Source organism: Anguilla anguilla, chromosome 4 (genome assembly GCF_013347855.1).
Source record: "Anguilla anguilla isolate fAngAng1 chromosome 4, fAngAng1.pri, whole genome shotgun sequence".
In the NCBI taxonomy this organism is placed as follows: Eukaryota; Metazoa; Chordata; class Actinopteri; order Anguilliformes; family Anguillidae; genus Anguilla; species Anguilla anguilla.
In genome coordinates, this window is record NC_049204.1 from 3,067,372 (window position 1) to 3,081,629 (window position 14,258).

A 14,258-nucleotide genomic window follows, 5' to 3' on the forward strand; every position below is an offset into this window, starting at 1 on the left:
CGACCGCAGGTATTAAAGCGCCGGTTGCCCGGGATCGATACCGGCACAATGTCCAAGGTGGAGAGGGCCGGGAGTATCAAGCGTCTCGGAGATTTTGAGCATGTGGGGCGAAACGGCTTTAGAAGACTTCCTCATTATCAAATTCGATCAGCGGCGCTCCGATCACCTTTGAACTGCCGGGGGTCGCGAGGGGTCGGGGCCACGCACGCGGGAGCAGAGAAAGGACTCCGCACCCCATGCTGGGGTGGTGCAGGAGGGGTGGGGATAACGGGGTACAAATGCGCCCGCCTCCCCCCCCCCCCCCTTCCCCGGCTGAAAAACATCCTCACTGATGCTGTCCTTAGCTCTCCCTGTTGAGATGCTTGCTGTGTTTTATCATTTATTTTATTATATTCCATTATACTATCCATCATGCCATAATGTGTTTGTGAAGTTCTCTGAGAGGTCTGAGAAAGTTAGGTTTAGCAACACGGTTGAAGTTAATTTCAAGCCACATGGTAGATTTGGTTTCATTACGACTTGGCACTAAAGGCACTAAATTGATCAATAAAAGCGATTGATTACAGGTCACCTCACCTATAGCTACTTGGGTCCGAATTGGTTCCTGATTTAACGGTGAAAACAAATGCCATGATTCCCTTGAGCGACACATACGTGCGCACACACTCAAACACACTCTTAGGCATTTTGCAGACACTCTTAGGGAATAATTTATGTGGTACAAAATGGTTTAGCTGTGAAGAGCTAATGCCAAGTCACTAGGGTCAAAACCAATAGTAGCTGTTAATGCATAACTTATGTGGAAATAGTAAATGCATAAACCTACCCTCAAAAAAATGAATAGTTGGATTTACTTAATCAAATCTCATTCAGTATATGTGACTGATTTAGTTTTTGTTCAAGTGCTTAGTGTGTGACAAGTGAAAATTACTTGATCAGTCAAAGTTACATATACTGAGTAAGATTGTGTCCAAACACTGTCCATAAGTAAATCCAACAATTATTATTATTATATAATATTATATTATTATATAAAATGTGTAGAATCATGAAGCTAAGTGCTGCAGTTGGTGTAAGAGGGGCAAACTGACAATGTAGTCCTTCAAGTAGCAGATGTATTTGAGGACACAGTTTCATAGCAGTGGTTGAGCTGGTAAAGCCACAGACACACACACACACACACTTGGCCTTGACCCTATAACCGCAGTCTGGAGCTCAGTGTACAGTCATTAGCCGGGGCCTCTGTCTCTGTCCTGACTTTAAGCCCATCCCCACCGCAAGCCTCTTGTTGGCCAATTAGGCGGCTGATCTCTACTCCGCTTCACACATTGATCGCGGCTCGTGACAGAGGTCCCCTGGTGCGCTGACCTACGCTGGGGGTCTCGGCGGGGGATGGGGGGGGGGGGGAGGGGGGTGTGAGGGTAGAGATAATGTGAGGTTAATTTGTGACTTGGACCCTTGTGGCAAGGGTTGGCATTTTGAAACTGCCTTTCTACTGTACTCAAAAAAAAGGTCTGTGCTTGTAAAATGACCTAAATTTGATCTAATCTGAACTTTAGAGGTGGTGCACAGGCATTTAGAATGGTTTGTATGAAATCATAATGATTACTGGTACTAAAGAATGACGTTTTCATCACCTTTAACACTTATTTTGTTTATTTCAAGTTCACGTGTGTACATGGATATGTCGAGGACACACAGATTCCTGGTGTTGTGAAGTCATTACCTTTGAATTCCTGGCACAGTGCTGGATCCGGTCTGATGTCCTGGGGGTATCTGGGAAATGTAGTGCCGAAACATTCGGTGTGTGAAAATCAACTGTTTGGTACATTGTTAAGAACCAAGAGTGCTCAAAAATAGCAAATAACCTTAGTAGATCATGATAGACCTCGGTAGTGAATGTCCAAAGAATACTTTCAATTCTGAAGAAAAATCTCTTTTCTGTTGTTGAACAAATCAAGACCACTCTCCGGGATGCAGGTATACGTGTGTCACAGACTGAAAGAGAAGACTACACCGGCATAACCGCAGAGTGTTCACCGCAAGATGTAAACCACGAAACGGTCAGGTTAGAGTTTGCTAAAAAGTACATTTTTTAAAAAAACTACAGTGTCCTGGAACAAACTCTTAATGGACAGATGAGATGATCACCTGCCCCAAAGCACCTGCACCTTGATGGCAAGAGACAACCGTGGAGAAGGAAAGGAGCCGCTCGTGACCCAAAGCAAACCAGCTCATCTTCTGAAACAACATGGCGGAGGTAGTGTTGTGACTTGGGCCTGCATGGCTGGCCCTGGAATCTGTCTTCGTGGAAGATGGATGAATTCTGGGGTGCATTTTTTTAAAAATGTTTTAGAAAAAATATAGTATATATATGTGTGTGTGTGTGTGTGTGTGTGTGTGTGTACGTGTATGTATATGTGTGTGTGAGCCCATGGTGCTCTCTGTTCCAGTAGCCAGTGCACTAGAGCTCACAGCAGGAGCCCCAGCTCTCTCTCTCCCTCCCTCTCTCCCTCTCTCTCTCTCCCTGTCCCTCTCCCTCTCCGAAGCTTAGCGGGGCCAGAGCTGACCCCGCTGCTCCCGCTCCCCCCTCTCCTGTGGGTCAGAGGGCAGCCAGCCCCATCGATCTCCCCCAATAAAGAGGTCTTTAGCCCCCTCCCTGCCTTCTAACGCCCCCCCCCCCTTTTCCCCTATCCCGACACAGCAGCCCTGAAAGGCTCCCAATTGTGTTCCCCGTCCCGATCGATCAGGCCAGTGTCCGCGGGGCCTCCCTGAAAAGAGGCTCCACACTGGATAACTGACAACTACAAAGCTCGTCTCTTGACAGGTGCTTGTCAATACAAATTTCCACTATTGATAAGCAATTAAAGACAGAAAAGAGAGAAGGATGGGGAAGGGAGGGGGGGTGAGTGCCTAAGACCTAAACATCTGTTAAACAGGCTCTATAAACAGAACAGATAGGCTACTTTTCAAAAAGAGTAGCGGAGGCCCCCTCTGCCAGAACCCCCCTGCAGCTTCGGCCAATTTAAAGAACATTAAGCAACTTTCAGAGAATGGCAGTTGGAACAGGCTTCTGAATGAAAAGGCCTCTTTTTTTTTCTTTCTTATAAACCAGGGATTTCACCCTCGCACAGAATGACGTGAACTGCAATGTGATGTGGATATGTGTTTTCTAAGTATACCGATAAATACATTTCACAGATTCATATATATAGAAAGATATTGCTAGATCTGAAAGTGGCAATAATTTGTATGTTTTGCCATACATTTTTAAATGCTGCAATACTGATACCTCAGTGATGTTTTATTTCAATGCATGTTTTACTTATGTATTGGCAGCCCAGTTCCAGTTCCAGTTTTTATTTTAATGTATTTTTAAAATCTTATAAATTATCTTTTATGTCTTATAATTCGGGCATGCAGCATGATGGTTAGAGAACTGGGCTTGCTGCTCTAAGGTTGTGGGTGTGGTCCCTAGGTAGGACGCCATATAATGTCATATAAATGGATTGAATGTAAATAATGTAATGTTGTTGCTCTTAATAAGACTATCTGCTAAATGGCAAAAAATATCAAGGTTATATTATCAGTATAAATACTTACTGATTGATAACTCCCTGGTAGGGAGACCATATATTAAAAACTGAAATTGGAAGCCCTGATCCGGCTGGATGCTGAATCAGATCAGCAGGAAAATGAGAGAGATCTGATTCAGAATCAGACTGGTGTTTTTCTTTCTGCACAGGCAGAGCGTGAAATATATTAACTGTCCGTAGACTGGTGTAGATTCATTTGGATGTGACATGTCGGCTGGTAATTAAATTAAAAAACTGAACTGGTAATTCATTGTTTGCTTAGACATTTTGGTTTACTGCCATGCCACAGGTGTTTATATTACCATTTGTCATTTAAAAAAAAGTTTTTAAAAGTCAGCAGACAAAAATTTAAATTGTCTCCCCAGGATGCGGCCAAGGCTAACGTTCTGGTAATCGCTGCAACACTGGGGAGACATAGCTCAGCTCAGAAGGTAAGAGCGGTTGTCTGGCAGTCGGAGGGTTGCCGGTTCGATCCCCTGCCCTGGGCATGTCGAAGTGTCCCTGAGCAAGACACCTAACCCCTAATTGCTCTGGTGAATGCGAGGCATCAATTGTAAAGCGCTTTGGATAAAAGCGCTATATACATGCAGTCCATTTACCATTTACCACTGGGTACGTTTGTGAAGGCCAGCTCTGCAGCCAGGTGTCTCAGTCTTTGGGGAAGGGGTCTTGGACTCCTGTCCTGGATGGGCAGCAGTGTCTGCTGGTCTTCAGTGTGTGTGTGTGTCAGCCCTTAAGTGATTAATACAAGTCACTGATTGGCTAAGGAGTACACATGGCTTGTTCCTATGGCTTCAACTGGCGAGCAGACTGAGATAAAGGACAGAAACCTGCAGACCTCGTGGCTCTTCGGGACCGAAGTTCGACGCCTCTGCGACACCAGAGAGACGATTCTGTGCTTTCTACTGGTAGGGGGTTGGTGGGGGGTGGGGGGTTGGGTGTTGGGGGTTAGAAAAAAGTAAAGCAATCTGTCTTGAGGCTGTTAGGTGGTGTGGGACATCTCCTATTTAGGGCAAAAGCAAAGTGATGCTGTTCTGGGGAGGAGGTGGGGGGGTAAGGGGTGAGGGTTTTGGGGAGGGGCGGTGGTGCAAGCCATGAGATTTTTTTTTTGTGGGGGGAGAAGGGGGGTGGGGGGGGGGGGGTGGTGGTGGTGGCAACACAACCAGCGCCTTTGTGCGTTTCTAATCCCCCCAGCCAACACAGCTTTGGCCAGGTTTCATGATGAAAGTCCCATGAAATAACTACTTCTTTTTTAACCAGTAAATCTCCCCTAATCTCCGCGGGCCGGGGTAGACAAAGACCCCGGGGTTCCAATCCGGGGGCTTTTAATGGGGCTCTGGGGCAGTGCTACAGAGCCTCTTCTAAATGACTTATTTCGGTAGGACACTAATACAGCTTGACAGCCAAGAAACCGAGGGGGCGGGGAACAGAGAGAAAAAAAATTGGGGTGGAAAACAGAAAAACAGAACTTTCCACAATTCTTATTTCTGAGAGGTGTGGTCCGGTCAAATTCACTGGACGACGGGCGATGTGCAGTTTTGGGGGGAGAAAAAAAAGGGGTGGGGAGGGGGGTGGAGGGGGGTGGGGGGGGAGGTAACCATTGTGCACAGTGTGGTTTTCAGAAAGGACTCTAATTTACACAGGCTCACCTGTTGGAGTCCAGGGCTTTTCTGGTTGTAATCTTTTTGATTCTGCTCCCATGGAGAGAAAAGAGAGAGAGAGAGAGGAGAGAAGAGAGAGAGAAGAGAGAGGAGAGAGAGGGAGGAGAGTGAGAGAGAGTGAGAGAGAGAGAGAGGAGAGAAGAGAGAGAGAAGAGAGAAACAGAGGGAGGAGAGAGAGGGAGGAGAGTGAGAGAGAGTGAGAGAGAGGAGAGAGAGAAGAGAGGGGAGAGAGAGAAGAGAGAGCAGAGAGAGAGGGGGGAGAGGAGAGAGAGAGAGAAGAGAGAAACAGAGAGAGGAGAGAGAGGGAGGAGAGTGAGAGAGAGGGAGAGAGAGGAGAGAGAGAAGAGAGAGAGGGAGGACAGACAGGAGAGAGAGAGAGAGGTGGGGGGGGGGGTGTATAATGCATTCACTGAGGTGCTACTAATGCTCCAAAACAATCTTCAATTTCACTCTAATGAACAAAGGCCTCAGTGGAGTTTCACTTTGACCTGAACCCTCCCTCACACACCTGCTTCCAGGTGAGCGCTGGCCTTCACGGGCACTCAATCTGGCTCCGCTTACAGACTTACAAAGCGCTGGTCTAAACCAGAACCTATCCCCCCCATCCCATACCCACCCACCCCCCCCCCCCCCCCCCCCCCAACTTTCCTGAGCTCCACACGTTTTTAACGACGAGCTGGGAAACGGAAAGAACGTAAACATTCATCAATTACTCACTCCGCCCGTTGTTGCCTCTGAGTGGCTGTAGTCATCGATCACTGAACGCAGAAATGTGAAGGGAAAAACATGTAAGAGCTTTCATGACCGGCTTCTGGAACCCCTGCTTTCCAAAGTGGGGGGGGGGGGGGGTCAGGTGACCAAACGACCATGATGATCTACTCACTGACAAACAAAACAAAACAAACAAAATCACTTTAATAAGCAAGTGCGCACTTTTTCAGGCTATAAAAGTGCAGGAAATGAAGGTGATACGTTTCTTATCTCACTTTTTTATGTGTGGAATTTTGGGGAGGGAGGGGGGGGGGGCGATGCTGAATGTTGGACTCTTAGCTTGTTATGCACCTCACTCAGGGCGGGAGACCCACAGTGAAGGAAGAGGATGCTTCATTACATCTCCTGGATGCAAACTGGAGAACATGGGACTGTTGTCTTTCAGGGGGGAGGAGAGCGATGTAAACATGTTTGCTATGAGAGGAGAGTTTAAGATTTCAGGCGTGACGGATTCGGGTCTGATCTCCTTTTGGAGATATGGTTTCATTTCTTTCAACATACCTGAATGTAAGAGGACTAATGCCCTGGAACACAAAAAACAAAAAAACAAAAAACCAAAACTGAAGGTCATATCAGCTCACGTTGACAAAGACCATATTGAGTTTCATAAGTGGGTGTAGAGTGTCTTCAGGCCTGAATCTGATGCTGACTGTTGGGTCAGGGTTACTGGCAGGTGAGCCCTATGGCTGTGTGCTTATGAAGGAATTTAAGAACGGAGAAATTCCTCTCACAAGCTTCCTTACTGACGATGCCTTGTTTCGGCTGAGACTGGCAGTGCCCCCCCTACACTACCCCGCCCCCCCCTTCTTTGCTTGGCTGCCAATCTGGGTGCCTGGGTAGCCCTGTGAAAAAAAGGGGAGGGGGGGGGGAGAATAAACCCTCCCCACACACTCCCCACGACTCTGGGACCGAACTGATACTCGTGGGAAACACAATCCCGCCCGGTGCCTGCTTCTCTCTGGAGCGCCGGGCCAAAGTCTAAACCCCCCGAGCTGCAGCCAACCCGGGGCTTATCTGGGATGATCCCGTCGGTGCAGCTCAGAGATTTTAGCCTGAGCCAGCCAGGGAGACTAGAAGTGCATCTAGACGAATGCGCCGGAGACTGAACAGAGCGTGTGAGTTAAGGTAAAAGTTATTGGTCAGCTCTCCCGACAGGAACGATCGGTGTCGCGCGCTAAACTGTGCGCGCTCTGACGCTCTTTTTGCTCCCGTCAGTAAACATGCACAGAAGCTGGTCTCCGCCCTGATGCTCTGGTGTAAGTAGCGTGCAGACCAGACACTAGATCGGGGGTGGGCAATTCCGGTCCTGGAGGGGGTCAGTGTGTGCGCAGGATTTCCTTTCCAATAATTACCCAGGCCAAATAAGCTAACTGGCTGTGTACACCAACACTGGCTCACGTGTGCATCGCATCACAGTAAAAAGACACAGAACAGCCTTTGGCTGTCATTTATGCACTTATCAAGCAATGTATCTGAAATGTCAGATGGTGTGTTAAAGGCGTAATTTTGTAATTAAAGCCAGAATCTGGCAGGAAAACCAGAAACAGATACATCCCTTGTCGCCGAAACTCAGTAGCTATACTAGATATATACTAACCAGAGAAAGGGCTGTGCAGTGTGGACGCCACCCCTCCAAAGAGACACGCCCGTGGTCGCTTAGTGCTGAAAAAGTGGTTGCTCATGCCGTGATAATTGTTGCGTGTTTGTTGCCATAGTAACCGTGTAGCGCAAACGGCGAGGGAGACTAATCTTACAACTCAAACGGTGTAGGTTAATTTCCCAGGTGACCCACAACGGTTGTAGCCTACACTTACGCCAGGTATTTGACATGAGTTGCCTTGGTAACTATCCGGTTGTATGAACGGGTTGTATTTTCAAAGGAGTGTGCGTTTCATGAATGTAACGACTGATCACACAGAAAGGTCCGACTGAACATGTCAACATCACACAGATAGCAAGAAACATGGGACATTCAGCTCTATGTAATTTGGAGCCCGTATAATTCTTTCTCCTGACTCCAAAACGATTAGATTGTTTGTTTAAATATGATTTCGAACGATGGGATGTTTGAGGAGAGTCCTCAAGATGACCACCCCAATGTCAACTTTGTATTTCTTTCAGTGTATGGGCAAAATAAGGAGCCCGTTAGCCAAACAAATAGCAAAACTAACCCCCCTCAGAGTTAAAAAAATAAATAAATCTGAAATTGTGGGAGTGGGAGAAAGAAGGGAAGGAGGGGAGAGAGAAGCAGGGACAATCAAAGGCTGTTATTTTAATCTCCCTGGCCTCGGAGATTTACGGGCCACATTGTCCTAATTGTTTTAACGGGACGGGAATGAAGCGCGCCCTTATTGAGGGGGGGATCCTTGGCATAATCTCCCAAATTCAATAGTTTCAAAACCTTGAGCCCCGGGACCCCCCTCTTTCTCCCTCATCCCACCTAATCCAGGCTAATACCTTTCTTTCTATTGGCTAATAGATGGGGGAAGCCGGAGTTAATGCTTCTTAAATAGTCGAGGGTGAGAATGGGCCACGAAGAACTTTAATCCCAGCCCGACGGACACAGCATTGAGCGGAGATGGGGGAGGTTGAGGCCTAATTTGCAGGGCTAATGCGGGTGTGGACCGAGCAGAAGCTGGAGTAAAACGCGAAGCTTCTCAGAGCGCGAGGGCGAAACAACCAAATAATCTCCCAAGTATCTGCAAATTCGTTTTTCAGGTAATCTCATTTGATTAACGTGACGTTGATTGGTGTGGTGGTGAACAAAATGGCACAAAATATTTGTTTTTATTTTGTTTGTTTGTTTGTTTTGCACAGATATGGCGCGATAGAATTTTCGCTGGTGTCCCCAATAGGACATGGACTTTATTAATTGTTTCCGATGTTGATATAGCGACGTAGCCTATTTGCGTTGTTGTACAAATTTGTGTATGGTGGTAATTTTTGTAGGCCTGCGCTGACATGTTACGTATTACATATGCTGTTGATGCTGTACTCACATTTTTGAAAACTTATGTTGACTTCTCAACGAAGTGTAAGATAGTGATCGTACTATAATTATTGTCATTATAGCAAACAACAATCATAATATGGATGTTGCATATCGCTTAAGGGTCAATACTACTACTACTACTACTACTAATAATAATAATAATAATGTTTTTATGTTATTGCGTTTGTCTTAGGGTCAGTAGGCTACGTCAAAACAGTGTTTTTCTAATTAGAAGTGTAGTTATCAATGTATTAATCTCAATAAAGTTCTCACTGTATAAGACTTTCTCTGCTTGTACCCTTCAGCTTCCTTTCTGTATTTTGACAAGAAAAATGTGCGTTTGTCTTCCAGAGTTGCCGCGCTGCGACGTCACAATGAATTCCTTGTATTTCTGCGGCGGAGCAAATTGTGCTAACGGCGACTACCCACTGCACGGCGTGAACGCCCTGGCTGTCTTTTACGATTTTCACCACCAGATGGCGGGGCGATACCAAAGTTCCACAGGCAGTCCCCCGTCTGTGCACACGTTCTCCGTTGCCGAGAGACTTGCAGGTAAGATTCACAGTACGGCGAGGGTTGGGATATTTACTTGGATTAATGTTACATTTTTTGTTCGTTGTCTGCGAGCAAAATAAAGATATAAGCTCTGAGGTCAAATACTGGTCATATTTTGTGATGTGGGTTTCTGATCTATTTGTCGGTCCCCCTCCATCCCTCCCACGTTTCCCCTTTGAGAGGCAAGTTAATTAAAACACTATGGGGATATAAAAGTGCAATTACATTGGGATTGTTAAATATTAATATGGACAAGTGTTGATTTTGTGTTACATGGGATTTTTACATATTTGCATGGAAGACCTAAGTCCCCGCTCCCCCTCTCCTCGAACCTCAGATCCCTTGCGGTACCTTGGCATCAGTGAGACAGCTCGTAGCTGCTTTCAGTGGGTGGCACCCCATGACAGCTCTCTCTCTCTCTTTGCTTGAGTGAAACGGGGACGCAGTTTTAGCTCCTGCGCTGATTCCTCAGTCAAAACACGGAGGTGTACCTCTGTGATGTAATCACCAGAGACCTATCAGAGAAGGGGGGAATTGGCTGTAACCCCCACCCCCCCACCCCCCCATCACCACCCCACCCCCCCCATCACCACCACCCCAACTGCCACAAATTTGAATTTGATTGGAGGCTTGGGGAAATCCACCCGCTGTGTTCCCTTTCACTCTTCTCAGCAGAAGAAAAGTGTAAAGTCACAATGTGAGCGTATCGTTAGCGGCAACACCCCACCCCACCCCCCCCCCCCCCCACCTTGTACTGGGACATACTTACACCAAGGGCATAATGTATGGGGGGACAAGGGGCTTACGATCCCCTCCAATATTACAAAACAGGCCAAATAACCCCACTTCCCCCACCCCAATAATATAGCATGATGATGAGAAAAATATTTTCATATAATAGTGCAACTGGAAGAAATTTGCAAATTCACCAGAAATGATAATTTCACAGCTGCTGTTTTCAAAAATTTCTTCTTGGGGGGGAGGGGGAGAGGGGGGGGGGCATGACCTCGGATCCCCCCACTGGGTTGCTGTTCTCTGGGGGTCTATGCATTTCGGCTCCCCCAGTATTCAAACTAAACTGACGTAAACCATGAACAGGGATGCCTGGAGGTCAAGCACTGGGGGGGAGGTGCTGAGAGGGAGGTGCTGGAGTGGAAGGTGCTGAGAAGGAGGTGCTGGGGGGGGTGCTGGGGGGGAAGTGTTGTGAGGAGGTGCTGGGGGAGGTTATGAGAGGGAGGTGCTGGTAGGGAGGCTATGGGGGAAGTGCTGGGGGGAAGTGCTGAGAGGAGGTGCTGGGGGAGGTGCTCGGGGGAGGTGTGGGGGGGTGTTGGGGGAGGTACTGATAGGGAGATGCTGCGGGGGGTGAGAGGGAGGTTCTGAGAGGGTGGTGCTGAAGGGGAGGCGCAGGGGTCGAGGTGCTGGGAGGAGGTGCAGGGGGAGGTGCTCACAGCCTGCTCTCTGTCCCGCAGAGCTGATCTTGGAGGCGCGGTACGGGAACCAGCAGAAGCAGAGGCGCAGTCGCACAGCCTTCAGCGTGGCCCAGCTGCAGGCCCTGGAGAAGGCCTTCCAGCAGACCCAGTACCCCGACGTGGGCATGCGGGAGAGGCTGGCCGTCTGCATCAACCTGCCCGAGGCCCGCATCCAGGTGAGCCCCGGCAACACCGCCCGGCCTGATTGGCTGATCAGAGAGTGAATGAGTAACACCGCCCTGCCTGACTGGCTGATCAGAGAGTGACTGAGTAACACCGCCCCGTCTGACTGGCTGATCAGAGAGTGACTGAATAACACCGCCCTGTCTGACTGGCTAATCAGAAAGTGACTGTGTAACAGGGCCCTGTCTGATTGGCTAATCAGAGAGTGACTGTATAACAGAGCCATGTCTGATTGGCTAATCAGGGAGTGACTGTGTGGAAACAGGGGTGTGTCCAGTGGGGTGACCGGGATAGCACAGGTCACCTCTGGAATATGATAGGATGAGTTGTGCATCTGTGTAAGGGGTGTGATTGTTCCTGATTTTTCGCAATCAATCAGTTAAAACTGAATGTAGACCCTAAATGTCTCAACCAGAGCCAGAGGTGCTTGGGTGTATCATAAGCACACAGACACGGGGAGGTTCCGCTCGCTTTGGCAGCGAATAGCAGGACAGAGTGTTCAGCCACAAAGGCAGATACTAGCGGTGCCAAGGACAGGTCTGAAATATCTGAAAATCAGCATTTCCTGTTAATTCGGGAGGGGGCGGGGAGGGGGGGAATGAGAGTGGTGTTCCTGCTTTTGGGCCGGATTTCAAAAGCGAAGCAGATTTCGGGGGGCGAGGGTTCCTCTCACTCTCTGATTCCCATTGGTCCGCCCTCCAGGTGTGGTTCAAGAACCGGCGGGCCAAGTTCCGGAAGGGCCAGCGGTGCGGCCCGGCCCCCGGGGACCCGGGATCGGACCGGGACCCCCCTCAGAACCCGGGGGGGAAGGAGGAGAAGCGCGGCGGGGACGAAGGAGGGGAACCCGGACCGTCCGCCGGGGGGTCTCCTTTCGGGGGCGTCGGCGCCTGTCCCGCCAGCCCTGGCCCCGGGGTGGACCTCGGGGCCATCCAGCCGTACCCCGCGCCGGTCTCTCCCTTCGCGGGGGGGGACCGCCCCCCCCACTCGCACCGGCACTGCGCGCTGGACGTGCCGCCGGGGGGCCTACGCGCCCCCCCCCTTTTCTGGCCCTTTCTCCGTCAGTACGGCCCGGTCCTGGACCCCGCACCCCCGGGGGGTAAGAACAGCAGTACGCCCCTACACACTGCCAGCCCTGCCATGGCCCTGCCTCTCCCCCACATGGACCTGTAGTGGCACCCCGCCCCCTCCCCCCCCCCAACACCGCCCACCACCCACCCCCCCCTCTAGCAGGCTCCAGAGGCCTTGGCTTGTGCCCTGCTGGAGCAGAGAAGGAGAAGGACTGAGACTGTACTCTCTACTGCTGACTCTCCTCATAGCTGCCGAACTCAAGAGTCACTCTGAGCCTGGGGGGGGAGGGGGGGGGGGCGGGAATCCTCTCACTCCCCCTTTTTCTGCTTCGCCAGGCGATGGCTGGCGGTTCTCACCTTTGATTTTCGGGAAATGAAACATGCTGAAGAGCAGAGGTTTGTGTTTGTTTGTCTCTGGGCGTACAGGGTCTGTGCCAGGGTTTAAGTTTGGACTGTCCCTCCCACACCCCCCCACACACCCCCCCCCCCCCCTCGCCCCACCCCAAGCTTTCTGTTGACGGGAGCAGGTGGCGAGGTGCTTGTGTGAGGCGGAGTTTTTCTGTTTTGCGCCGCTGGCTTTTGGCCCTGCTTGCATCCGGTTGCTTTTTTTTTTTTGCATTGTCAGAACCCTGAGTCCAATTTACAGCTGTCAGTCAGTGGGTGACCCCTCCCTGGCCTCAAGGTCAAACCTAAAGCTGAAAAGCCCATGGCCTGCTGGCTCTCTGTTGCACTGCTGGGTCTGCAACATGAAAACCCGGAGCTCTCAGTGTGGTAGCATGCAAATGCCTGCATGCACACACATATATAAACACCCACACACACACACCCACATGTGTACACACACACACACACCCACATGTGCACACACACACACACACACACACATGTGCGCACACACACACACAAAAGCATGCACACATGCATGAATGCACACACATGCACACACACAGGCACATGCACACACACATACAAACACTCACACACACACACACACATGCGCAGGCACACACACACGCACATACCCACATGTGCACACACACACATACATACACACATGCGCACACACACACACACATGTACACATGCACACACACACACACACGTGCACACACACACACACGCAGAGGTATAAACACTGATGTACATGGGTAATGGATAAAATAAAGCAGAAAGTTCTGAAACAAAGTTTCAGAAGGTTCATTCTAAGTAACGTTTCCGAACCCCATTATTCAACTCCACTGAAATGTGAATGTAAGCATTTTTAATACATTGCAATTGGTGTCTGAACATGGTACATTTCTTCCCTTAACTGAATTCCCGCCCCCCCCCCCCCCCCGTATTAAAGCTTTTTCATGTGCATTTCAACTTAAAATAATTCTTTTTTTGGATGCAAGTGACACTTCAGATAATTGAGCGCTGTTGCGTAACAACAGGACCACATTTAGCCATGTACAGCCAGCGATCATTGTCATGCCAGTCCATATAACAGTGTGTATGTGACACGAAAAGGGACAGGTGTGTCTGACAATGCTGCATGCTGGTTTGACATTTTTGGTTTCTCTACACGTTGTTACCGATTGTAAACATGCAGTAAATTCATTCATTCTCACCTGTCAGCCTCTGTTGAACAAGGGAGGTAGGAATGGCAGGAAGATTCATTTAAACAAAGAAAGAGATAAAAAAATATGCGACAGCGAGGTTGGCAATAGTTGCAAAGCCGATGAAAAGCTGTGAACCAATTGAAAGATTCAATATAAAATCCATAAATCCCTGAGCAAAAGGTTTAGCCACTTGACGTGAAGCAAATGTCAAAGGGGTTTAAGTTTAGGTTTCGATGACATCACCAAACTTAATTGCATTTCAAATCAAAGTTGATTCTCTCTTGGAGCCTGCTTAGATGTCATTTCCCTTGCAAGTGTTCGTTCAATTAGATCCCGCCTTGTCGAAAGCCATCACAGTGGCAA

General features: G+C 49.0%; 1 protein-coding gene across 1 annotated transcript; it reads left to right on the forward strand.

Moving 5' to 3' along the window:
* Positions 1 to 8,523: 8,523 nt before the first annotated feature.
* zgc:101100 (uncharacterized protein LOC445169 homolog) lies at positions 8,524 to 12,397 on the forward strand. Its single transcript, XM_035413264.1, has 4 exons — positions 8,524 to 8,746; positions 9,372 to 9,572; positions 11,045 to 11,220; positions 11,930 to 12,397. Exons 2-4 carry the CDS (start codon positions 9,395 to 9,397, stop codon positions 12,395 to 12,397), a joined length of 822 nt encoding a protein of 273 aa, XP_035269155.1. The 5' UTR covers positions 8,524 to 8,746; positions 9,372 to 9,394.
* The last annotated feature ends 1,861 nt before the right edge of the window (positions 12,398 to 14,258 follow it).